Here is a 26,504-nt window from a genome sequence, read left to right on the forward strand (position 1 = left end):
ACCCCCCCCCCCTAAAACCGCCATTTGTCCTGCCCAGGCTCGTAAAGGAACCCGCGAGGTTAGGACCAGCATGCATTGCGCCTGCAACGTGAAGTGAAGGCCAGGTTACAGATGGAAAAGAATTGTTGATGGTAAATCGTGCAAATTCGTCTTCCCGGTCACAAAAATGGTTAAAGAATCTCTTGCCGAGCTACAGAAAGCCGCTGAAGAAATAAGAGATGGATTGAAGAACGTTAATGAAGACATAAAGAAGCTAACAGGAAGGGATCCAACTGAGAACTTGAGGTAAATTGTGTTGACATTGTTTACCAGGCCTGACCGTGACAACTTGTCTAGTCTAGTTGGCCTAATTGTGCAGAAATGTCTAGGTAATCGACCTAATACTGTAGTAACAATGTAAAGTAAAATGATCTCAATTGCGGCTACTAACCAACTAAACTGCTAAGAGCTATCAATCGAAACGAATTCACTTTTATCTCATAAACGATGCACGTTTTTCCTTTACCTTTGTTTAGTCTTGCTGCAACTGCAATATAGGACACTTGTTGCTTTTAAATTGCTTATTAAATTTCCTTCGTTAAGTTTCTACTGTGTTAAGGCATCATATTGGCGCTGAGCATTGGTCACATTTCAACAGACTGACAAACGTTCATATTCTACTTACGTTGATGAATTTGTATGTATTTTACACTTGTATAGAGCTGGAAACAGAAGGATACAGTTGAAAAGGAATTCATTTCAGCGTGGTGTCAGGACAGAGAACCCCATTGCAAAGCAAAGAAGAGAATCAGATTCAATTGGGGCCAGAAGGTTGGTACCATTTATGTCATTTTGCCAGATTAGTTTTTTGTGGAGAGTATCCCACGGCAGAATGGGCCGGTCTGCAGAGTATGCCACTTTTTGACGAGATCTCCGGTGTGCACGAGCAAAAAGCTTGGTGTGCCAGTGTGCACCACCAAAAATGTCTGGTGTGCTGGTGTGCAAACTATTTTCCCTTGTTGTGGCTAAAATTTATGAATTTACATTTCACCCTAAAAATGCGTGTGAAGTATACTGTTGAAGATAGCGCAAGTTTTTATTTGTATATTTGTCAAGTAAGATTCATGATATCTCAAATTGTTCATACACACTGTGCTTGTTTTTATCAGCTGACATTTTCTATGGGACCACACCAAGCCACACCCATCTTAGTTGCCACACCCAAAAATACCTGGTGTGCAACAGGTTTTGCACAAAAATATCTCCGGTGTGCACATGCCATACTCTGCAGACTGAAGAATGGGCACTGAATGTGTCTTTTTTGAAAAAAACACATTACATCTTTTCCAATATGGAAAATTCAGTTTTCATTTGCAAGAAGGAATTTTTCTTTGCATTGATACAGGGGCTTCAATGCAAGTTGAGGGTGTGGGGCTAAGTGCAAATTTAAGACTGCTCATAAAAATTTTTTTCAAAATTAGCTTATATTTTGCGTGAAGGATGGGTATTATTCTGTGCCATTCAAAAAACCTTGGATAAATTTATAAAGTGCTTTGACTTTGTTATATAGTTGCACCTTTATCTATAGTTGAAAGTGTGTTGTTTGAGGATTACATCACTATCTTAATGCAAAACAAACAGTTGTATTAAGAAGAATTGTCAGCCTTGAGAAATTTGAATAGTAATTGTTAAGTTCAAGTAATTCACTGTTAATAAAAGAGGAGGCTTGTTCTGTAAATGAATGACAAATTTGATTACCAGTTTGCAGGTTTTTAGTACCAGGGTATTTTTTGTTCAGGGCATGATCTGCTTTAAACAACCTAGTCTTTTGCACTTCACAATTCTAATTTTGACATATGTAAGCTCCATATTAAAATGTTCTCTGTTTCGCAGATGGGGAAGGACTGTGGAGGCTGGATCAAGAATTTCTGTTGATGAGCAGAGGTTGGATAGCAGTGGCGATGAAGATGATTCTTCAAAGGTTTAGTGTTTATGTGCTTTATCGCTTATTTTAGGGCTTTCACTCTGTGGTAAAAGGTCACTCCGTTGTACCTACAGAAAAAGCTGTCATACATGAAAATGTACTAACAAGTTTGACTTTATATAAAAAGCCACCAAGAGAAAAAATGGCAATTAAATTTAAGGATGGAAACATGGGAAAACATCTATCACATTCTCTCCACCCCCTATACTTTTCGTCAGTGAACTGTCAAAAACATGTGACCTGGAACAAGTAAAAAGAGGTTGGATCTTGGTAAAACCAGGGCCAAGATCCCCTTTGGCTCAACACTAATGTTAACAAATAAAATTCTTTCAAACATGAAAATGTGTCTGTACTGTAGGAAGAAAATGTGCTTGATGAAAATAATACCTAAAGACCATTTGACAGGCAAAAGGAAACATTTTGAGCAGCAAAATTTTTGACAACAAGACAATCTCATAAAAAACTGCCTTTTGTCTTTTCCTGTGCCCCCCTCTCTGAATTTCCATCCAAAGCACAAGATATGTTGGGTTTCAGTTTCTTAAAATTGAATTTACTTTTTTTGCCTTTAAGTTGCTTTTATAATTGCTATCTAGCTATTCTTTTGACACCCATTATATCATACAGCCTGCTATCCAGTCAGTGATTGCAAGTGATTTGAAACCAGCTCGTGTTCAATCCAACAATGCAGAAGAAGACAGCGGTACAAAATCTAGGTAAATATAAACGATATGAATCAAAATGATTGAATTAATAAGGTTGCAGACAATAATTCAGTTAGTTAGTTCAAATTTTTCATTATATAGTTACAATAAACAACATTTCTGAATTTTTTTATCATAAAATGTCTTCTTAGGTATCCTTTATCAGTTAAAGCTGAGATGTGGTGAATAGCTTGATTAATGTCCCTGTTGATTTAACAACAGACTCGTATACAGCTTTTTAACTCCAAGAAAAATTTGAAACATTTTTAATAATGCTCACATTTTCTGCTATTATAGTTCCACGAAGAAGTCACCTGTGATCATGAAAGATTAACAAGTTATATGATGAATTTTTTATTATGAAAGCCAATGCATATTTTAATATTGTTTTTTAAAATTTTGTCAAGTATGATTTTTTGAATTCTTTTCTACAGAAATCGTAGAATGTTTGGTTTTCTGGTTGGCACTTTGCAGAGATTTAAGGAAGATACAAGACAAAAGACTCGTGGGGTATGATATGAACAAAAAATATAATCATTTATTTTTCCAAAAAATGCTACAATGTAACAGCATGAATTACTGGGCAGTTTGTTGCTATAATTTTCTCATGTATCTTTTTGCAATTACAAGCCTCTCAATTTTCCTTAGGTATATATTATTTATGCTACCTCTCTTGGCAACCACTACCTTATACATCATAAATAGCAATGTTCACTGTGTCAGCAAATAGAGTTGTTTTGGTCATAGGAGAAATCTAATCATAGTTCAAAGACTTGTCTTGTCTAGCCAATGAAGCAGACTTTTATGTTTGTGAATTTTTGGCTGCTAGTGGGCAGAGACTTTGCTTAATCTGATTCCAATGAAAAAATGGATTCACTTTATAACTTGTAATAACCTTTCTTTAATCTTTAGGAGAAGAAAAGGGAAGAAATAGAGAAAAAACTTGAGGAAAAAGCGGCACAGGAGAAACAAGAACTGATAACTCAAAAGAGAGAGCTCTTTCAAGCAAGGAGGGAAAAGCAGCAGGAGTTGAAATTTTTAGAAACAAAAATGGAAAATGCTGTTCTTGTGAGTATAACAACTGCATGTAATGTCTCTATTATTGTTTTTAAACTTTAATACTTGTTTTTGAAATTGCAACAGAAGACAAGGTGTTTTGCTTTTAATTTTTTAGACAAGTTATTAACACAGAATAATTCTATTGGTTGTACTGTTTGAAAACCTTTAGTTTCGAAATGCATATATGTGCATGAGCCCTCATTATAAACAAATAGTATTGAATATGAAAAGTTTTACCAAATATTAAAATAGTTCTTTTTATTTGAGATTTTGAATTTGTTTTTATCTATATATCTCTTACAGAAAGAAGAAGTACTTGAACACAACAAACACCTTGGGAACTTCATTCTACTCAAGTGTAATCCTCCACTGTTTTATCTCCCTGTGAAGCACACCGAAGAGACAAAACGGTTATTAGAAGAGACTAAAACTACTCTGAAAGGTAGCACATCCCTGTTCTCTTGGTACTATAAACGGTTTTATAAAAGTGGAGCTTGACTCCAGCTGCATAGCGCTACTAAATAATTAGCTAGGCCTAATGTTATCTGATATTCTCTGGAACAGACGTTGTCACTGTACCCAGTTATTCTCTTGAGATTTCCCCCTTCCTTTGTTTTACTGATTTTGTACTTTTTGTGCAAATATTTTAATATGCTAAGTCATATGCTAAGTAACAAGAAATCATCCTACTTCTCTGAAACCTTATTTTTTATCTAGCAAAATAATGCATGGCTCATTTTTCTTTGTAGATTTGCAAAATACAAGATTCAAAGCACTGGATTTTGAAGATGATGCTGAATTAAATACATCAATGAGCATAAGCGTTGATACGGGTAAGGAGGTTAAAAACGAGAGTGTGAAAGTGAGAGAAGTCGGGCATAGAGGGCTATTTGATAAAGATAGAGATCAGTTAGAAGAGAAAGAAGATACAGAGATGGGTAAAATAGAGGGAGAGAATGGGTTGAGTGAAGGGGAACATCAGATTGGTGAGGTAAATGAACTCTTTGAAGGTAGGAGTGACAGAGAAAAGTTAGAAAAAGTTGATAATGAGGAAGTGGTCAGCAGTAAACTTCTTATAAGTAATGCTAATGTACCTGGAGGGGAAGTACAGGGTGATGAGAGTCTGTGTGAAGATAAGGAGAATATTGAAGGAGAAATGAACGCAGAAAGGAATGGGGAAAAGGAGATGGGGGAAGAGTTAACCAAGCGAGAGGGTGAAAATGAGGAAGCGAGAGATTGTGATAGAGGAAAGTCGGAGAATTTTGGGAATTTCAATAGCAGCCAATTTAGTACAGTTGAAGCAAGCCACGATATAGCAACTGATAAGCAGGAAACTCTGCAAGACACTACAAGCATGGACAATAATGAAAATTTGGCGACTTCTACACAAGAATTACCCAGCTCAGACTTTACTAGTATTCCTATGATTGCAGAACCTGGTGATTTGACAGCTCTGCCCACCAATCCTGAAGGTGATGAAGCATCCATGAAAGTTGGCTATTAGCTTGTTTTTTTCTATTAAATGTCGTGTTTTGCAAACCATGAATAGGAAAGGTCGTATATTTTCCGAGTGTATGTTTTCAGAAATGAACCGGAACGAAAAATGCAAAACTTTGTTCAGATGGGCTGAATTCTTGTTCAAAGTCTTCATGCTTTTTACTCAAAACTAGACGGATTAACCTTTGCAAATGATTTGACAAAAGTTTTTTCTTCTCATCAAAATTGATCTTCTTGTTTGTGATCAGCCGCCTTTGTAAATGCAATGAATTCAGTGCATCTGAACAGTCTCCAGAAAGATATTGTCTGATGTTGTCTGAGTAAATCATCTGTACTACAACACTCTTAGATCTTTGTTCTTGGTGCTTTATAACGACGTGCTTTTAATTACTTGAAGGAACTGTCCAGTTCAGTATATTAGCCATCCATTCCATTTTTATGCATACGCAAGAAATCTTTAATGTGCATTTACTAGCAAGAGAAAGGCATTTTCTCGTTTATTCTCTGTTTTTCCAGTTTCAGGAGGTCTTTCCTTGTTTTGTCCTACAGCGACTTTGGTTTTGATTTAAGAAACCTTATACAATCGATGTTTAAACCATCTGTATCCATGACACCATGATTCTCAATCCATCTGTCTTTTTCCTGTAATACGATATTATTTTTTATGTAATCTGATCTGGTTTCTACCAACTTTATGGTATTTTGTTGCCAAACTAACATAGAGTTAATTTTTGAATGTATCTTGTTGTATGTCGTACAAATGCTCTACAGATTTCGGATTACCGATTTCTTTGGTCTCTGTTAAAAGGCTTTGATTTCTACCTTCACGATGTTTTTCTGAAATAGTGTAATTAAGTGATAAAATATTAAAAGGAGTTGATTTGTGTCACTTTCTTGTTCTCTCTTTGTTATGAGCAAATCTTGAAAGTTTGAAAAATAAATGAAAATGTTAAATCAAAAGAGCCATTATGTTTGATATGCGAAGTATTTGTCAAACTTTGTGCCACTTTTACCTTATTGCGTGGATGGTTTCTTTCCTTGGTTTTGAAATTACGTTAGAAAATTCTGGAGGTGTAATTATGAGGCAAACCATACAAAATCAGTTGATCTTCAACGCATCATATAGATTCTATGGTCGTATTTAAAAGTAAGTATTGATAAACGACCTTTCCATGGCCTAGTGTTAGGAATAACTAAGAAGACTTACCACTTGCTTTCAACTTAAGTTAAAGTGATAAAAGATGCTCTGTTTATTAAGAGTGGGCTCAAGGTACTTGATCCCAGGATTCCGAATCCGAACGAGCAACTGAATGACTGAGTTCTGTTTACAGAATAAACTGTTTTAAACAAAACCCAAGATCCTTCTTAAGGAAAAAGGATTCTGTTAAAAGGCTAAAGTTTCAAATAGAGGCATGTTTGAATGAGTAGCCATTTTTAGTATATTATAATCAAGTACCCAAATCTTTCCACTTAATCGTCATTTAGTAAGCAAGCGAAAAAATCTAACATGACTTTTCAACTATTATCTGAAGTGATGGAAATCCGCTAACCGGGAGGGTACAGGTATTCTCCGATCAATTTTCGCTTAATAGGACATACGGTGACCTATTAGTTTGGAAACTTACGAAAGTGTTCCGTTCTTACTCTACAGTTCCGTTCCCTCAGAAATTCAAATTGTTTGGTCTCAGTGAGCAAGGCCAGAATAACAGAAATTCGTTAGCAAATGCCAAATCTTTCAGTGGCCAACTTTGAACATGTTTCACTAAATATGCATTTAAAGGAGTATATTTTACGTCTTTTAGACAATATAGGCCTAGATAAAATCAAGGACGTCAGGTACTCTATTGTTGTAGCAACTTGTGATTCGGAACTGCTTTGAAATTTGTATGAATAATGAAGCATCTATATGTATGAATTTATTTGTATGAATAAATATGAATAATGAATAATGAAGCAAATTTGTATGAATAATGAAGTTAATTTTGCTAGTTAACTTCAAATTTTCATCTAAGTTAACTTCCGTGACAAAGCATACATACGGGTCTGTGCATCATCAATAACTATTTGGAAAATAACTGGGAAGACAGTAACAATGTTACAAACGCTCAATTTATCATGCCCGGAAGTCGTAAGAACACGTGATTTCTCCCCGCTTTTTTTCTTAACAAACCAATCAAAATCTTGGAAATCTCCATTCGCATTTTCGAGCGAAATTGACGAAGGCAAATAGAAGAAGTAATGTCGTCAAAAATGCAGTCGCCAGAAATATATCAAACACAAACTGCTGCAACACCAGATGACAACCGAACAGAAGGGCTAGACATTTCTTTGCAATTTTCAGATGAATTATCTGAAGGAAGTAGCTTTGAACAAGCTGATATTCAACCTTTACAGCAGCGTTTCCAATCCATCATATCTGATTCACCACTTTGCCGGGACCTAGAAGGACAGGCCGACATACAATGGTGAGTTTAATAGCTGTGTGGTATATAATTATAGGTATATATGTTGTTAAAAAAACACAACTTGACTGCGACCATCTTTCAACAATTTTACTATTCCAAGTGGACTTATTTTAGGCTATTAGCTTTCTTGATGATTGTATTTTGATTTTGATTTAATGATTATACAATTTCATTAACATCCCAGTTTTTTATAACATGTCTATAATTGTTTATTTTCATCGTCTAATTTGCGATTTTCATGTCTGATAAAATATAAACTGTTTAACCAAAAGCCATTTTGATTTGATATGATCATATTTAGAAAATATTATGTTGAGTTGAGGTAACACATTTTCGCCGCGCTTTTTCCTTGATCATATCTCCTCTCTGCTTAGGCCAATCTAAACGATTATATGTTTTGACCTGTTCTGGGGCCAGAAAAACGCTTTATATAATTTTTTCATCCTCAGGTTGACAGATCGACTGCAAACAATTAAAACAGGAAATCATGAGGAAATAATATAATTTGGCCGTCAATGCAACACTGCTACTCATCTTAATGTTTATTAACATGATGATTTGCAAGGCAATTTCTTTTCAAGTTCTTCCTAGAATTCACCTACAATTCAATAGGTGACACATTTCCGAATGAAAAGTTCATTTTAAGTCAGAATTAAATTTCTGGCAATAATTCACAATAATGTAGGTACAACAGGAAACATCTTCCTTGAGTTGGTTCCACAGGAGCATCATTGAAACCTTTTAATCAGATTTCAAGATGTTTTTATCAATCGAAATAAATCTTGGGAACGATTTATTGTTATATTTCCAGGATGAATCGGACGAATTTGGAGAAATGGGACTACATTACGATGCTCGGTTTTCGTGTGCAGGGGGTTTTTGTAGTTCGTATTTTCGTTGAGCGAACGCTATGAGATAAAATCTGCTGAAACGTGCTGAAAAACGATATATGAGAATCACCTAAAGATTAGGTGGACATTTGTATCAGGAAGTAAAGTCTTTAAAAATGCTGTCAACCATAGTGCAAAAACTTTCAGGTTGTAGATATAACCGAATTGAAAGTAAGAAATTCTATGGAAAGGTACATACTATAAAATCTGCCTAGAATGCTATCTAACAACTGAAAGATTCTCCACAAAATTTTTTAAGGATTGGTGACTTATTTCCAGTTTCAAAACATTGTCATCAGTTTCCGAAAATCGTGAAATGTCAAGTGGACTGGAAAGAAATTGCCCAGCTTTTCTACATTGTTTTCCCAAAACAAGATGGTTTCATTTTCTTTCATCCGACACTTTAACAAAAGAAGAACAAATCAACTCTGTCTTTGGAATTGGGGAATATGATAAAATGCAAGCACATTATATGGGTAGTCCTGCACACAAAAGTTTCTTTTTACTCTAAACTTCTTCCTATTGAAAGAAAGTTCCTACAAACTACAAATAAGGATTTACTGAGACCCCTACTGAACGAGTTGGACAGTAGTTTGCCCAACTCACCTGTTTCTGCAAGTGCCCTTTCATGGGGAGAAAATGCTCTCAACTCGCCAATTTTTGCAAGTGCCCTTTCAGGAGGAGAAAATGCTCTTTTCACTTGAAACTTTCTGTCACAGTACTCTTTCTTTAGAGCCTCTTTGGAACCGGTGACCATGGTAGCAGTGGTAGCGCCAGGCTACAGCCCCTCCGTCGGAAGCATCTAGCCCCCCATCGGAGGAAATTTTAGGTTATTGTCGGAGCAAATTTGACAAAATAACGTACGAAAACTGCTTATTTTAATCATTTTAGCCCCCCTGTCGGAAGCTCCAACCCCTCTGTCGGAAGATTTCTGGCGCCACCACTGCATGGTAAATCCTCTTACATCCCAGAATGAGAGTTCAACAGCATCGTTATTTACCTAGAAATGTTCAGAAAAAGTACTATTGAACTCTTATTACCTTTTATATGTTATTTTTCTTTTTCTGGTGTTGAACTTAGTTTGCTCATTACGCTTCACTTTCTCTCTGCCAGTGCTCTACATTCAGGGCAAAGACGAATTCTTTGTTTTAACTGACTTTCAATTGATTTGCACACTTTTTTAACAGGACAGAAAGACTCAGTCTTCCTCTGAGTGATTTCGAAAAGTACGACGACGAGCCACCCAGCTGTAGCGCCTTCGAGACAATTGTTAGTGAAGAGATCAGCGAAGACATTCAGGAGCTAGAAGAAACTCGTGGTTTTTGTTTTCTGGATGATGGGTGCAGCACTACATCAGAAATTCATCAACAGCATGATCAACAGGATTTTGTAGAACTCGAGTGAGTTTCTTATAGATTGATTACATGGTCCTATGGTAGTAGGCCTATTAATTTTCGCACGGGAGGGATTTAAACAAATGTGTCATTCATGGCACACTGTTTACTCACTGAAAATCCAAAATTGTGCAAGACAGAGCCAGCTCATGTTTATTCAAAATGCTAAGGAAGATCATTGCTTCAAAAAGGTCACTTGCAATTAAAAAGCGAGAAAAATTGAGTTTTGCAACATTGTCATAGAAATTTCAACGAAACTAACCCACATTAGATTAACTCTAGATATCTTCTTGGGCTCCGTGAATTTTACTCCTTAATTAATCTAGCTTCAAACTTACAAGTGACAGTAACTAATCGGAATCTTATTCTGCAGGGGACAAGGCTCATTAGTGGACAAAGTGACTGGACGACAAGATGAGTCAGCGTATGACACTTGTCTTGAATGGCCAACTATTCAACAAGAGGCATCATCGCTCAACGAATTGTCAGATTTCATAGCAGATAGCTGCAGATTAACAAAGGAAACTTCGGTTCTCCTTAAAATGTTGGGTAGGTATTTGCCTATTATAGGAGTGTAATGCTTAGGAAAGATCAATGGAGCTTTCCCGAATGCAGCTTACAAATCAACAGTTGAGTTAAAACCCTTGGGTTAATTTCTAAACATTGTATATGACTGCTTGGCAGGGCCTACACCACGAATTTGAAGGTGGGGGCCAAGGCTAGCAAAAATAGGGGCCAAGGTTTTCCCCCTTTTATTGCAGCTTTAAAACTATTTGCTTCGCAAAAAAGTGGGTGGGAGCTATGGTCCCTCCCCCCGATGGCGTAGGCCCTGCTTGGTGAGATCTGGTCGAATGGAACGGCTATTGATGAATATGTGCCTGATAGATAAATTGTAGCTGTGTCAATACGACCTATTCAAGGCAATAAGCGATAATGTTTCACTGGCGATAACAGCCCAAAATATCCTAATATTGAGTACCTTACATAATTTTAACAGTTTTATCTTTTATCAATTTCACTTTTGACCAAAGGTTAACTATAAAATAATTAATATTTGTTTGTCCTTTTGCTATGTTGAATGTGTCCTCTTCTCCTATCCGTCCTATTATAAAAGTTAAATTCATTTTACATTATTGCGTAATACTTCATTTTCCAGAAGACGCCAGTTCGTCTCCAACAGTCGTTGTTTGCGTCGCCAACGAAGATAACTCGAAAAACGTCCTCAGTTCGGTGCAGCATCAGCTGACAACAAGCATCGGCAACCAGTCATTCGCTGCACCAAGAGACACACAAACCCAGAAAGAGAGCCCAAGGACTTTGCTCAAAAGATCAAGAGAAATGTACAGTCATGGTACAACAGACAATGGGCTGAGGGGTGCAGGAGTACCAAACGATACTTATAGATTGGTAGAAAACCCCTTGGCTCCTTATTCATCCAACGTTGATTTCAAAAACATGATAGCTGAACATGCAAATAGTTTTTTTGAGGTAACCAGCTTTTCAAGCTTAATATTGTTTCCATTTTATTCATGAATCCCATAATTTCTCTTTTAAGTTATTGATGAAGTTTCGTTTCTTTTTCAACCTATACAAACGTTTGAGACAAAAGAGTTAAACAGATAGGGGCTCCTGGGGCATGCTGCAGAAAATCTGTAAAATCTTCTTCGCCGTTTGAAATTCCAAAAAATACTTTAATTACTATTAACAACAAAGCCATCGAATGCCAAGCTTTTATCAAAATGGTATGCAATACAGTGCATACAAAGGGTAAGCAAGTATACTATATCGGACCAAAAAATGCCTTCAGATTGTAGAATCTATATATTCTAACTTTTACTCTGCATTAATGAATAAAAAGGAATACTGTTGATGAAATTTGATCCTGGTTGTTTTTCTTAATCAATTCTCAATTAGTTAAAAAGTGTGTAGTTCAAATCAAGAACACGTTGTTTCGATCTGCAGATGGAGTATGAGGCTAAAATGGAAAGACAATTTAGAAGAAAGGAGAAGAATCGTGAATGTAGTAGAAATTTTAGATACAAACAAAGAATAAAGGAGGATTGTTTAAAGAGAGGGAAGCTAGAAAAAGAAGTTTGCTTGCGAAGGTAAGTGATTTTGCTCATTGTTTTCTTCAGATCTGGTCCTAGCAAGCTCATTCTCCTATGAAGGGCTCACCATCAACCGCGCTCTGTCTACTGACGTCGAAGCTTGTCGTATTTCCACCTTTATAGTTTTGGGAGGTAAAAACAAGTAAGAAGGCAGAGTTCACACTTTGAACTTTAGAGCAGAATGGGTGCAAAAAGTAAGAAAATGTTGCTACCAATATTTGACCTTGCACTGAAGTAGGAGCTCGCCCCTTGGTTTCTCTTCTTGAATAATTTTCTAGCGCAGTGGTTGACTCTGGTGGGGCCCCTGATGTATCCCTTTTAAGGTTGTGCTTTTACTGTCAAAGCCAAGCTTTGTTTTTGATTCTTGAATTTTCTCATCTTTTTTTGAAATAAAAATATAATTAAATTTAATCTGCAAACTTCTAGCCTGTTGTATGAAAGAGCGAGATTGAAGAATGCATTGGAAGAGTTGGCGAAGAACTGTTCATCTTGTTACAAGGCAATGGAATTCTTATCTTCATTTACTAATACATGTAATAAAGAAAATATGTTGACGAAGTTGCAAGAACAAACGAAACAACAGCCAAAAGCTAAGTAATTTCTGGCTTTGTTTAAATGAACAATAATTCCTTTCTTTTTGTATCTTATTCAGCAATGATATTATGATTTCTAGCAAAAAGAGCAGTAAACTTACTTTAGACTAGCTTTTTTTGTATTCAGTTTTGTATTAACAGTGTGAATTGATGAGTGATGAATTCTTGAATAAAAGACAATGTACCAGACATGCTTCTGTTGCCTGTAGATTAATGCTTCTTAACTGTGATACCTGATGATACCGATTGATGAATTATTTCTGCAATTACATTTTTGTTGTTTTGTGCCTGGTGTTTTCAATTAATTTTCAATAATATATGATAAAGACCCAAAGGCTAACTGCGTATTGCCCTAGTTTCTGTTTTTAATGAAGAAGTGCTCAAGTAGCAAAGAATTTTAACTTATAGTTCGGAGACACAGGCTGAAGGAAGAAATCATGTCTGGAGCTAGATTGAATTTAAAAATGTATCTAGAACTGGTTCAAAACGTATCCCGTAAATTAAACTGAAAGCAAGTTTTAACCGAAGCTGGTTCAATCATTATATATCCATTTCAGTGGAAACCAATCCTTGCTAGCAACCCTTAAACGATTTATCGAAAACTTATCTACTAAAATTGGGGTTACTAAAATAAGGCCTAGCAATAAGTGACTTCTCCGATTATGTCAGGTCCACTGATACTCTTTCATCGGGGCAGTCTACAAAAGTTGCTTGGCTTTCAGTGATAAGAGTTTTTCTTTGGCTTTTATCTCATTTATGCGTCATTGAATTAGACTGTTGGAAGGTTTTCCATATTACAAAACTTAGCAGTACTGACTGTGACTTTGAAGGAGTTTTGAAGTTCTGGCGTTTTGATAAACATGATTTAAGGCAGCAAAATGATGCCGATACTGAACAACAGCAAGTTCACATATTTTACTTCCACCAACTCAGATTTTTCATTAAGATAGCCTTGGCATAATTTATTACTTGGAAAAAGTTTCTTATTTAAGAGCAGGCCCATCACCATCTGACAAAATGGGTGGGTCATCCTTTAATTGCTAGCAAGTTTGCGAATTTGCCGACTAAGCACCCCTAGATGGCAAAAAAAACCTTGTTTTCGCAATAGAATTTTTTTTCAAGAGGGTGTCACACCCCAAACGCCTCATTTAGCGTTAAGCGTTCTGTAGAAATCTCGAACCTTGCAGCAAAGGGAAAACTTTAGCCAGAACAATACGGCAAACGCCTGCTTTTGTGGCAAGTAAGCCGTTCATTATTAAGCAGAAAAATTATTTCGCTCCTGCTCAATTAGGCAGGGGAGTTTCTGATCAGCAGCGTCACAATTTTCAGAATACTTTTGATCGCAGGTTTCCTCTTATCCAGTAGATTAGCACAGAATGTTGCTTGTTCTTTACTGTAAAGAAACATCCGTAATTATCACCTTCGCTCACAACCGTGCTAAGCCTCGTGCGTCATTCTGTGCTAAGTTTTATCCACTTCCTGAGCACATTGCTCTGGAATGGTTTACAGGCATTTGGTTTTTGATTTTGACAAAGGTATTCGAATTAAGCCAACAATCCTGTGAGTTTCACTGAGGGTTTAAATTCTTCCTTAAATGCAACGAAAAAAGTGGCAGATCCTTAAACAGCTAACGCCAATGTGAAAGCCGGATACAAGGGAGAATCAATTGGTGAGACTAACGAATTTTCTTCGCGCGACCTTCCTCGCTAAGATTATCCGCCGGTTGATTCAGGTTAAGTCGCAGAGGGACTGTGCATCTGCTAAACGAAAAGCACGCTGTGAGGAAGAGAATCTCTTCGCGAAAGTTGCATAAATTTCCGTTTCAGGTTAGAGTTTGTTTTGATTACCTGCTATCCCGCTCCTGATACCAATACTCGTACGAATTTGTTTTGCAAAGAGAAGGTCCTTTGCCTCTAACGACTTAAAGCATTGCGGTTTAGACCTGTTCTTCTTTGTCACCTGTGGCCTCGTGTGAATCAGAAAGAAACGAAAGGAGGCCTCGCGTGTTCTCTATTCAATTATTCATTGACCATAGAGATAAAGATCAGCGATCGCCATATGGGAGATATTTAATTTTATAGAAAAACCTAATTCTCGTTGGCTACTGAAAATACTTGACACTTTTAAGGTTCTCTCATGTACAGTGACGCTGGTATCCTGAACACCAAGTAACGGAGAAGAAGAAATACCGTTCACAACAAATGGATCATTGAAACTTCATGTTAAATCTTCAAAACAACATGTCTGGGATAAATTTAGAAAGAGGAGAATCCTTTACAGTCAACAGATGCACGTGTTTATGTGTCAGTGCCAAGAAGGATAGAATGTGTGCGTTGACTATTTTAGGAGCTTTTGAAATAATAATAGCCGTAGCTTCAATTGGTTTGGGAAATTGGGCAGTTTTTGCTTATCCAGGACATATACGAAAAACGGCCGCTTTTAACTTCTGGTCAGGAGGAGCCGTGAGTATACCTTCAACATAAATAATTTTTTTGATAACATTTCTTTGGTAGGTCGTATAGGAATTTTCGTTTTATTCCTATACAATTTCAGTAAGTCGGTCTATCACAATATCAAGCACTCTAAAGGAATCTAATAATTGCTACCTCATAACTATGCAACCTCGTATTATAATCATTATACGTTTTCGCAAAGAAACGTTTATACAATCCATAGGAATAGAGCTTGCCAATTTTGCTACTGAAAATTGTTTACAGTTGTAAGCTGTAGCTGTTTGTTTTCCCTTTTCACAGCAAATGCTTTGTTGGTTGTAAATATCTGTTTTATTCAGTTATGTTAAAAAGACAGAGTAGACATTCACAGATTTTTTGTTATGATAAATTCAAACCTTGTAACTGTCTACTCAGTCTTGTGATGAAAAGTCTATCCATCACCCTACACTACCCAGACTGTAGCCAGACTGTAATAATCTTGGCTCCTAGCATACTGAAAACCTTTAGTTTTAGGACCGCCCACCCTATCTCTGCCCCCCTCGCCAAATCCGCTTTTCACATGTCTCACATCTGGACAGTGCAGCAATAAAAGAAACATTGCTGCAATTTCGTGATTACCCACCGATAACGAAAAAAATGATCAAGCAGCAAATATTCAAAAAACAGCTTTTAACAAAGCAATGCCGTTGATCTACCTGCCTGTACAGAACACTCAATAAAACCACAACAAAGCATTCTAGCCCCACGAGCACGCAACTCGGAAAGCACGTGTTGATTTGCTTGGATTAGAACGTTCTATGAGAATCAAACCAACAACTCCTTCTTCAATTTTCTACCTCAATAATGAATTACAAAGGCATCACAGGTGTACCACGAATGCCGCATGTTTGTAAAAAGTAGAACTTTAGATGATTTTTCAACTCTAGCCGGTTATTCGCAATGCTTCTAGCCCGATCAAGGTGCGAAACCACGGTGGTAAATGTCGGAAATAGTAGCAGAGGCCAAAATCACAAATTAGTATTCTTCCAAATACACCGCAAGCAACTAGCGCCTACTTAATAACCGTGGGAGCTTGGCACTGTGGGGGCTTCACTGCCAAATAATTGTCACAATGTTAATGGAGCATCTCGTTGCAGCCCCTATCGGAATTTCCATTTTTAGGACATTAGCAGATGCTTACAGTGAAGTGCTTACAGGCTAGTAAAATTTTGTGAGGAAAACAGGCTTAAATTCAAGAACAGCTGATTTGGTGTGAGGAACGATAGGATAATCAGTATATTCAGTTATTCATAAGCCATAGTTTTTCGAAAAGGCGCTCCATATGTGAGTCGATTGGGTCGTTGGTTTTAATCTCATTTGAGTGAAGGCTTACCAATAGTTATTTAAAGAGGATATTGAGGAGAATATCGATATTAATAAAGTCTTTTGCATCTGCACAGCATAAATTATGTAAAGCGCTCCATTTCGAATTTTTAAAATGACTCACTCTTATAAATTAAAGCATTAAAAAGGAACACTGACTGTTAGTTTCAGTTTTATTGACAAATATACCTAAAACCATACATTACGAAGCACATTACAATAAAACCTTTTTGCGGTATTAAATTTAAAAATTGCTTTGAAAAATTCAAACATTTTGAATCACACTTTAGCTTGTATTCTTATACTTCTTATACTCTTCAGAGTATAAAACATACGAACATAGATCGAACATTTTACGCTAATATCAGTCTATACCAAGGACGTTATTGACTTTAGCCTCCCAATAACTTCAAAAATATATTTAAAACCTTATAAAAATTGTCCTGCTCTTGGTCTTTAGCATGTTTAGCCCCCAAAACGTTTTAACCCCCTCAATCTGTAATATGCTCCACGGTCCTTGGCCTATACCCGGTTGTGGATCGAAATAGGCCAATCAGAAACGTGATCGCATGACTGTCGAGGTTTCCCAATCTGGGCTGCTTGCCTTGGAAATATCACCAGTGAAATCCATAAGAAGAAACGATCTCCTATTAACCCAATAGCAGTTTTTCATTGTTTATGTAGATGTTTATGTAGATAGATTCCAAAACTGCCTCATAGAACAACGATCGAGCTCTACCACAGAAATGTGGATAAACCTTACCATTTTTGGCTCATTGAAATTCCAAAAAACTTTTCAGGAGATGACCTCTTGAGTTGATGGCTGTGTTTTTAATAACAAACACCGATCTTGATTCCTAGGAGGAAATGGGTAAATTTGCAAAGAGTATATCCTAGCCATGTTAATCTAGCATTTGGTAACTCCATACTGAATTTCCTCTCCTGTTGCTTAACAAATTTTGATGTTTCTTCTGGAAACCGTCTGAAGCATCTTTGAGCTAGCCTGGGTCAATTGTCAAACGTGCAATTAGGTTATTTTCACAGTGGATGAAAAGGGGTAGCAACGGATGGCAGGAGTTGGGTGAGCAGAAGTTTTTGGGCTGTTATCTCATCAATGTCCAGTTATACCGTAAATGTTCCCTGTTTTCTAATTAGATCTATCTTTTTTGATGAGTTTTTAAAGAGTACTACGAAGGGTGTAAAGTTTCATAAGTAATTACTGATTAATGTATGTCACTTTTTTGGTAGATAATACTAAGTGGCATATTATCAGCAAGAGCATGGCGGCATGTGAATAAATTATGGGTGAGTCTCTGAAATTTGAATTTAAAAACTTCTCTTTTGTAACCAAGGGATCTTCTGTTATCGTATTGACCTTCAAGAAGAGTTTGGTGTTAATAAACTCTTTATCTTTGCTTATCAAATCACTGTAATTTAGTGTTGGCTCTAAAGTTATGAACCAAGCACAAACTACAGCAATGTTTCAGTTAAGTTTAGGTTTTCAATAGTCATACCTCAGTCAGACAATTTGGAAGACACTTGTAATCAATTTACACATTTGGATGTAATAGCCTAGCTGAGGTGGTAAAATTGGGGGGCAAACCGGCCTCCACCCCCCCCCCAAATGCTACCCTTGTACAGTCCTTTTTCACACTGTATGTCAAATTTCAGGAATTTAGAATAAGATTTTTGCGAAAACTTTACTTTTCATCTAATATGAGGAAAATATCTGTCCTTCACAGTAAAGTGCTTTTAGCTTCTCGGTATATTCACATGCGCATTTTCCTTCTCAGATCACAACTACAGCGGTGGTGTCTTTTTTTACAACTCTTATGTACATGTCAAGTGGATGTTGGATGATCAAATTATTAATTCAAGAAACTGACAAAGACAGAAGTTCTAAAGCGTTCATTTTCTATGGCTTTAATATGACTGCAGCCGTACTTGGATTTCTATTCGCTGGCCTTGCAACTGCTGTAGCCTGGAGTGTGCGGGAACAACTGCCTACACGGAGGAGAGACCAGGTTTTTCTTGTTATCAATATTAATACCGATTTCTTGATGACTCTAAGTTTAAGCGATCTCCAGATAGAAACGGTTGGGTTGAGGAGACCGGCACCGCGGAGCAGGCCTCCCCCCTCACTTTTTGCATGAAATGCCAGATATTCAGTACTAAACTACCAGTAAAGCCCCTTTCTATACGGTTTTAGCCCCCCCCCCCCACTTTTTTAAACCCCCCATTTTTCTCAACGCTCCGCGGTGCCTGAAAGAAGGATCAAACCAGTTTATTGCATTGATCAAAAGCATTCCCTGTCTACGGTTATCAATCTTAATCGCATGCCTTAATTCATTGAAAATTAGAATATGATCCTAGAAATTAATAAGGATATCATTCAATATTCCACAATGACCTTAGATTCTGTTTTTATCTCCAATCACACTCGAACTTCTAAAATCTTTCATCCAGGGCCTAATCCACTTTATTTCGTTTTCCTCAAAGGTCTTACATATGCTATTATATAGGGCTGAATATGATTAGTCTTATTAAGCTATTAAATCTGAAATAATACGTAAAATCTTGTCTTGAATATGCTTTTTGCGGCGTTTTGGTAGCAATCTATATAACCTATTCTAAACATTATTTGTCTTCTTAAATCTGAAACTTTGAAAACTAAAAAGTATCAACAGCGAGTTTTTGTCCCAATGTGTCCCTTCTTTGCCTAAGGTTTGTGGCAGCGAATGACAATTTTGGGAACTTATCACGTCACTTTAATTTAAAAGGGGTCAGTTTTTTATAATTTTCATTTGGCCCAAAATTTATTTAGGCTTGTTAGGCGGACCTTATGACCTTCATACCGAACTTTGGTATCAAAACTATCGGTGGTGTCCATAATGGTACAACATTGTTTTTGCATTAAAATTGTTGTTTCCATGGGCTTCAGGCATATAAAAACTGATAACAAAATCATGAAGGAACGGAAATTCTTCTAGGATATCCAGCTATTCTATCAACTCAACTGTTAACACGAACCAGTGAGAAATTCTGCAATTATTTATCCATTAGATGTTTGATGATAAATCTAATGTTCTTAGATAGATCATTTGATTTTTGCATCTATCTAATTGATGAACAACAAAATTTGTGGTTGGTTTTGGCTTGAGGAATGAAGCAAAATCTTTTGCGCGTTTTGCATAATGCATAAAGTGTCCGTATTTTGATGCTGATTAAAAATTGACATTGTTTTATTCAAAGTCAAAACTTATCGTTCCATTGCAACTTTTTTGCAGGCTGGCAATCAGGTAGCACCAACATCAGTGACATCATTCAGTAACGAGGATTTTCGAAGATCAATGGCAGAGCTACAGGGCCCTCCTCCACCTTATGAGCCTTAAGCGGATAGAAAAGACTTGGCTTTCTGCTTTTGTAGCATTTTGAAGAGGTTCACACCAGACTCCCAGATTACACACTTCTTTAATGAGAACATATTTTATAAAAATATCGACGCATGTGATTTCTAAGTTAAGTAATAAATCTATGCTGAAAAACTACTAATTAAAATCAGGTCAGATTTTCATCAGTAATTGCATGCTACTGCAAAGTCTACCTTTTTTTCATTTGCATGGCGTCAGTTTAAGAATAAAGAATAACAAATGTTTGAGAATATCTGGTATTCTTATAAAAAGGTGTGCAATGGTCAAAGAATAAATGAGTTTGAGTCAAAAAAGAGCTTGAAGAGATTCCAAACTTTGAAATGAAAATTCAGACATTCAGAAACATCGTATCTTCCATACTTCGCACATGGGTTTGCATGCTCTCGACGAAAATTGTGCTTCTTTTGTGAAACCGAGGTTTGATACTGAAAATGGTATCATTTGAACTGCTTGCTTCACTGTTCAGCTAAATATTTGTTATATAGTCTGTTTTAAAAGCTAAATAGTTGATTTTGTCTCCTTTTTTCTAAGCGTTTTCCTCCCTTCCCGTGTAAGGGTTTTGCTATAGGCATTCAGGTGTCTCCCAAGCATTACAACGAAAAACATTTTAACTTAGATAATAATGTCAGGGCCGACATGGGAAAAGGGCCCCAAAATTTTTACAATGGCAATTTCAATCTTTTTCATTTTAACAGTGTATTTAAAGTTTTTTGTACTTATCGTTCCTTTTTTCATCCTCGTCTAAAAAGCTGTGTGTCGTCGATGTTCAGCCATGTTCAAAAAACAAAAATACTTGAGAGGTGGTAAGAATTAGTTTCAAAGTTATCTCTTGTGAAGATTATCGTTCTTTGCTTTCTCAGTTTCTCAGAAAAAAAGGTTTAGAGCACAGTCTACTGATACTTTGTTCTGTCTTTACTGTAGTTTTTTAAATAAAAATGTAAATTTGCTAATTAAATTATTTGCAGGTTTAATTTGAAGCTTTAAAATTAAACCAGTGAAACTTTTATTTTGTCTTGTGCCTCTTTCATTGCTATTTCAAGAAATCAGTTGCTATTGATGAAAATATGAAACGTTATAATATATTATCAATCGCAAAGCTATTTCAAGAAAATGTGATGTAATGCAGGGGTTAATCGATATTTGGGTAATCAGGGGCGGATCCAGAGTAAATTTGAAGGAGGGGCAGTCGGTGGTGGGGGGCGCTGAATAATTTTCATAAATTGGTGACGAGAGTACGCTGTATTTCAGAATAAACAACATAACTTTGAGGTAATCGTTGAAGCAAATTAACCTATCGGTCTCAGAAACTTTTCCACCTGATTCTCATTTTTCAAAAGGGGCGCACAATTTCTAAAAAGGGGCACCAGACTTTCTTCAACTCGTCGAGGGAGGTGCAACTGCCCCTAGTTGCCCCCCCTTAAATCCGCCACTTTTTGGGTTGAAGGGTACCTCGCCACATCATGGCCTTTAATTTCTGCCACTTTGTAAGTCCACTTCTTAAAAGTATAAGATATTTGTTCAGATAAGCATCTCTCTTTTGCTAAGGACAGGACGTGTTATTGACAGAGGTTGCTCTTTTTGTCATTTTGGTAATTTGCCAGATCATTTTTATTAAGATTTGCTTATATGACAGCAAAACTACAAAAAATTGAAATCTGCCAAAGGTTGAGAAAATTCTTGAACACCTTTGGTGGTCAAATTCATACAAGTATCCTCCACGAAAAATGGTTACTTTCTTTGCTAGGGTTTTATACTAGGGAGGTTGAAAATATAAAGATATTTGCTCACCAACAATTTCCAGCCCCATTGATAACATCTAATTGAGAGCTTTTAAAAGAATTTCTACCGCTAAAATTTTCGTATCATTTTTGTGCACATTTTACACTTAAGAATTAATAACTTTACAAGCATCAATTTCAGAAATTCATTCCAAACTCATTCCAAAAATTTTTCAGCAAATCAAGTTTATTACAAGCTACGTCATTCTAAAGTTGTTTAATACAATCAATAATATAAACTTATACACAACAATTAATACAAAAAGAAACAAAGAATAAAAATTAATACAAAAAGGTTAAGATAAACAACAATAGATTTACTTAAAGGAGAACTGACACGCAAAAATAAGTTTGGCTAAAACGGTAGTTTGTGACAAGCAAATTCCGGGATAGAAAGAATTTTTTAAATCACAGTTACCGTTTTTGAAATACAAGCGTTTTAAGTTGAGAAACGACAATTGTTCCGACAACTTGAGACTCGAGGCGAAAATCGTCACGAGTGGGCGATCATCTTTGACGTCACAAGTGACATGTTCTCAGCACGTATTGTGTTTCTCTATAGAAACCTTTAACAAAATGCTGCGGGCAAATGTTTATTTTGTGCATGTGAAAGGAGCTAATTTTGCAATTTTGACACATAATTGACTTTTTCAATGGTTTGGGACTCTGAATCGGAGTTTTATTACACTGATTTCGAAACAAATGGAGAGTTTCAGCCGTCTGAGCTTTTGCTGCCAACCAGCGCTGCCGCTTGGGCAGCGCTGTCGTGAGTCGTCCCATGGCTCAACAGTAACGATGTTATGGACAAAGAACAGACTGGAAGTACAAACTGATATGGAATTTCTATTAAAAACAATGCTATAACTACAATCTAAATGAGATCAGGTATCGTAAAACTAGAATTTTATTTCAGATTGAGGCGTCTTTGTCTAGACTGCTTTGTCTGTATGGCCTAAATTGGCTAAAATGCCCATGATGCCCTAAACGGAACTGCAAGTTATTCATTATCAATATAGCATTCTATGATTGTTTTTCCATGTTTCAAACGCGTTAACTGTATAGTGATATTAAATAGTGAAGGCGGGTTAAAAGTCGACTTGTGCGTAATATATGCCATTTTCACCGGGCGTGAAGGGTTTCGGGAACTGATAAGTTACCTGACAGTCGAAAAATCTGGATTTATGAAATAGGCTCTTAGCTATTAGCCAAAGAACTTGATTTCTTAGTCGAAAAAATGCTGTTTAGTTGTCATAGGAATATCAACAGGCGCATTATCTTCTTTTGCAAACAATTTTGACTTGGGTGGGGGATGGTCTTTTTCTAGACTAGATTATTCCCTAGTATCTCAACCTCTGTTAGAATACAATAATCAAGATCAGTGAAATTATTATTTAGTCACACTCGCAGCTCCCATCAAACAAGGTTTTTTCTTGAATTCATATTTCTGCACCCTAAGCAGATTGCAGGATCGCTTTTACCGCTGTCTCCACTAGATTTCGTTTGTCTTTTGGCTATTGCTTCAACCCCCCCCCCCCCACCCCCATATTGCGGTTTTATTTGTAATTGTAAAAATAAAAACTTTGAAGAAACGGTATCAGTTTTCAAACAAAGTCGACTCTTTTCTTCACAAGCTTTGAGGTTCTTTGAATGTTTCGGAGCATGCTGCTTCGAAGATATCATGGCATAAAAATAAATTTTATGTGGATATTAGCGTCTTATCAGATATGTAGCTAGGATTTTCTAGCTTCTTTATACTTATAAATGAAATGCCTGACAATTTTTTGTCTTTTTATCGCAGACTATTTTCAATAAAACACGAAACTTCATTTTTACTTCTACCGTTGCGGTGAAAGCCTTTACAACGGCATTGTTAACATGTCACTTGTGACGTCAACCGAGAATTTTAACAACTCCTGGCGATAATCTTGTTTCCGCTTCGGGAAATTCCCGAGTCCTGGCTGTGACGTAATTGACGGATAAAAGTGCAAATATCAGAAAAACGGCGAATCTTAGAAGAAAACTTTTTGCAGATTTGAAGTCAGCGACAAATTTTGCATCGAATAAGCCAAAGTTATTTTTGCGTGTCAGTTCTCCTTTAATTAGCTGATGGACACATGGAAAGAACTCAAGACAGAGCTATCAAAGCCATGTGCCCAGGTAAACTATGATGAACAGTTAAAAGGATTACAGACTTGCCATCAAAGCTGTGTCAGTAAAGCACAGAAACACAGTTAGCTTCCAGAGGCAAAGTAACAAAAACACAAACTCTAGCATAGTACAGAAAACTCTTTGTGTGAACACACTTAGTATAATTTACTTCATGTTGTAAAAAAGTTAACAAGCTTTAAATGTATTGTGTGTTAGTAAAATGCCTAAAAGCAGAGGTATATGGACTGATAATTGATGTTACATGTTCAGTGTCTTGTAGGTAAAAACCAATTACATTTTCAGTGACTTTGTACATGAATGAAAGAAAAGGGCGACGTTTCAAGCATAACATTTCATCAGGACTGACTTTGTGGTTTCAAAGTTTTGACACAGAATGGGGTATATACTCTGCACCCTTGGTTTCTTTTTTCTATGGATAGGTAGGCTAAAACTATTAACTCCTTTTTGGTAATGTGGCTGGTAACACAACAAGGGTGTTGCTGTGAATGTTGGATTGCTAGTCTAATCTACATTTACAAAATCGATTTTGATTTGACCTTCTTTGTTCTAGCCCTTTTGGTATCAGCTCCCGTGTATCTCAAAATAACACCACCAGTAGTTGGAACTCGGGTAAGTAAGTCAGCCCCAATTAAATCATGAATATGATACTTCATACCAAGTTTTGAATGATAGTCAATGTTTCGTTGTTCAAGCTCCATTCCAAAAATCTCTTTGAATTTTCTTTTTCTTATTAAGGACAAAACAGCTTTCCGCCCAGCAAAAAGACTTTTCATAAACAAAGCACTACCAGGAATAGATATCCACCAGCTTTTAACATCTCTGACATTAAGAACACCTAAATTGACCAGCACTGTGACCATTTGATCATTTAAAATAACCTCCTTTGTCTTTTCCTTTTGAATACTGACGTCTTTTATTTCTGGCAGGACTGTAGTTAAGAATTTCTGGACAAGAGGATTTTCCCCATGACCTCGTGCACCGGCACAAGCTTTCACGTGGTCCACATAATCTTGAGTGTAAATAATTGCAAATTCATCCGTGCCTGAATCGAGTTTAAAAAACCGAATGCTGCCATTGTCCCTTAGCGAGTTCAATTCCCTGTCAACAACAGTTTTATCCTCTAAGATACTATAAAGCTGGTGCTTTATCACGATAGGTGGTAGCTTGAAAGCAAATTTTTCTCTTGGAAACATCTGGGTTAGGTGATCAAGAACTGCCTTCGTATCATTTGGAATTTCGGGCAACGGCTCGAGTGTAATTTCAGTAAGGAAACTGTCGTTGAACTTCCGTTTCCTGGGTTTTCCAATTCCTGATAAAGACCCACGCAGCATCGCTGATATATGAAAATACAACCTATATTTCTTCCTTTTCCATTCTTGTTTAGGATATCATCAAGTTAAAAACAGCTGATTATGTACAAGGCCTACTTTTCATGTAGTTGTCGTTTTCATTGAGCCTCGTAATCATGCAACTGGTTTTTGACAGAGCATTATGAAGGTATGGACTCAACTGACAAATATCTGATTAAAGTAAAGTAACAAAAGCTCCATTTCTACTAAAACAGGTTTTTCCCATTTCTATACTTTCGACTACAGAATTGACTTAAATCCTTACTTCATAGACAAAAACTTTCAGAAACTAACAATTGTTTATCTGGGGGATCCTTGCCCATCCACATCCCTACAATTTCCACCCCTGATGTAGCCTACAGCATAACAACTCACTTTTGGCGTGATTACCTTTCGTCTCACAAAAGAAATGAGCTTTTGCAAAATCTTTTAGTTGTCTTTGATTTGCCCCCCTCCCCACCCCCAGTTTCCAACTTGCCTCGCAAATGACCCTTTATTCCCAATGCATAAGACAGCTGAAAAGCAAAGCAAATCAGCTTGCCAAAATGATGATTTTTGGATAAAAATGTTTTAGCGCAATCAAAGGTTTTCTATGAAAAGAGAAGACCATTAAACCGATTTTCTTGTTTCTATCTGGCAAATATTTTGCTTAAAAAGTCTCTCTTTTTCTCAGCTCAGAAAACTGCCAAAATATAAGACTATAGGCTTGCCAAATTGACGGTTTTTGAATAAGATTTTTTTAAGTAAAGAAAGCTTTATACAGGCAAGAGGAGATGATGCAACCCATTTTCCATGTATTTTACATTTATCTGGCTTATACTTAATGTAAAAATAATCACCTTTTTCTCCGCTCCAAGAACAGCCAAAAAACTAAGCCTATAGACTTGCCAAATTGTCGGTTTTTGGATAAGAATTTTTTAAGCAAAGAAAGCTGTATACTGGCAAGAGAAGATGATTCAACCACCTTTCCTTGCATTCCACACTTATCTGGCTAATATCAGTGATTTGTATGTTTGTTGTTGTTTGCTCTCGTCACGTTGCGGTATTCCTTATAAATTACAAAAAACTAAGCCTTGATAAAATAATGGTTTTTATAAGACTTTTTCTAAGCAAAGAACGGTATTATCAGAAAGGAGAAAATTTATTGATAAAATTTATTTGTATTTCAAGTATATTTGGCACATATTTGACGGAAACATCTTCCCTGTTTTTCGGGAAGCTTGGGACGAAATGTTTTCAAAGGGAAGAATATTTTCTATAAAAAAGGATCAATTTTTTCATGTTTCACTTTA

At 36.5% G+C, this 26,504-nt stretch overlaps 4 protein-coding genes across 4 annotated transcripts; 3 read left to right on the plus strand and 1 right to left on the minus strand.

Moving 5' to 3' along the window:
* The first annotated feature begins 78 nt into the window (after window positions 1-78).
* Window positions 79-6,109, plus strand: LOC135685770 (uncharacterized). Its single transcript, XM_065201842.2, has 8 exons — window positions 79-285; window positions 700-810; window positions 1,873-1,960; window positions 2,588-2,676; window positions 3,099-3,174; window positions 3,577-3,732; window positions 4,027-4,165; window positions 4,473-6,109. The coding sequence occupies exons 1-8, from the start codon at window positions 167-169 to the stop codon at window positions 5,225-5,227; spliced, it is 1,533 nt and encodes a 510-aa protein (XP_065057914.2). The 5' UTR covers window positions 79-166; the 3' UTR covers window positions 5,228-6,109.
* A 145-nt stretch (window positions 6,110-6,254) lies between these two features.
* On the plus strand, window positions 6,255-13,832 carry LOC135685782 (uncharacterized). The gene is made up of 6 exons (XM_065201851.2): window positions 6,255-7,685; window positions 9,763-9,975; window positions 10,343-10,518; window positions 11,126-11,457; window positions 11,932-12,074; window positions 12,504-13,832. The coding sequence occupies exons 1-6, from the start codon at window positions 7,459-7,461 to the stop codon at window positions 12,673-12,675; spliced, it is 1,263 nt and encodes a 420-aa protein (XP_065057923.2). The 5' UTR covers window positions 6,255-7,458; the 3' UTR covers window positions 12,676-13,832.
* Window positions 13,833-14,364: 532 nt separating this feature from the next.
* On the plus strand, window positions 14,365-20,996 carry LOC135685801 (uncharacterized). The gene is made up of 4 exons (XM_065201874.2): window positions 14,365-15,132; window positions 17,734-17,790; window positions 18,279-18,509; window positions 19,773-20,996. Exons 1-4 carry the CDS (start codon window positions 14,890-14,892, stop codon window positions 19,875-19,877), a joined length of 636 nt encoding a protein of 211 aa, XP_065057946.1. The 5' UTR covers window positions 14,365-14,889; the 3' UTR covers window positions 19,878-20,996.
* Window positions 20,997-22,013: 1,017 nt separating this feature from the next.
* LOC135685790 (winged helix repair factor 1) lies at window positions 22,014-25,674 on the minus strand. Its single transcript, XM_065201862.2, has one exon. The coding sequence runs from the start codon at window positions 25,192-25,194 to the stop codon at window positions 24,376-24,378; it is 819 nt and encodes a 272-aa protein (XP_065057934.2). The 5' UTR covers window positions 25,195-25,674; the 3' UTR covers window positions 22,014-24,375.
* Window positions 25,675-26,504: the final 830 nt, after the last annotated feature.

The sequence above is a fragment of the Rhopilema esculentum genome, chromosome 10 (genome assembly GCF_057945365.1).
Source record: "Rhopilema esculentum isolate cy_ngs chromosome 10, ASM5794536v1, whole genome shotgun sequence".
In the NCBI taxonomy this organism is placed as follows: domain Eukaryota; kingdom Metazoa; phylum Cnidaria; class Scyphozoa; order Rhizostomeae; family Rhizostomatidae; genus Rhopilema; species Rhopilema esculentum.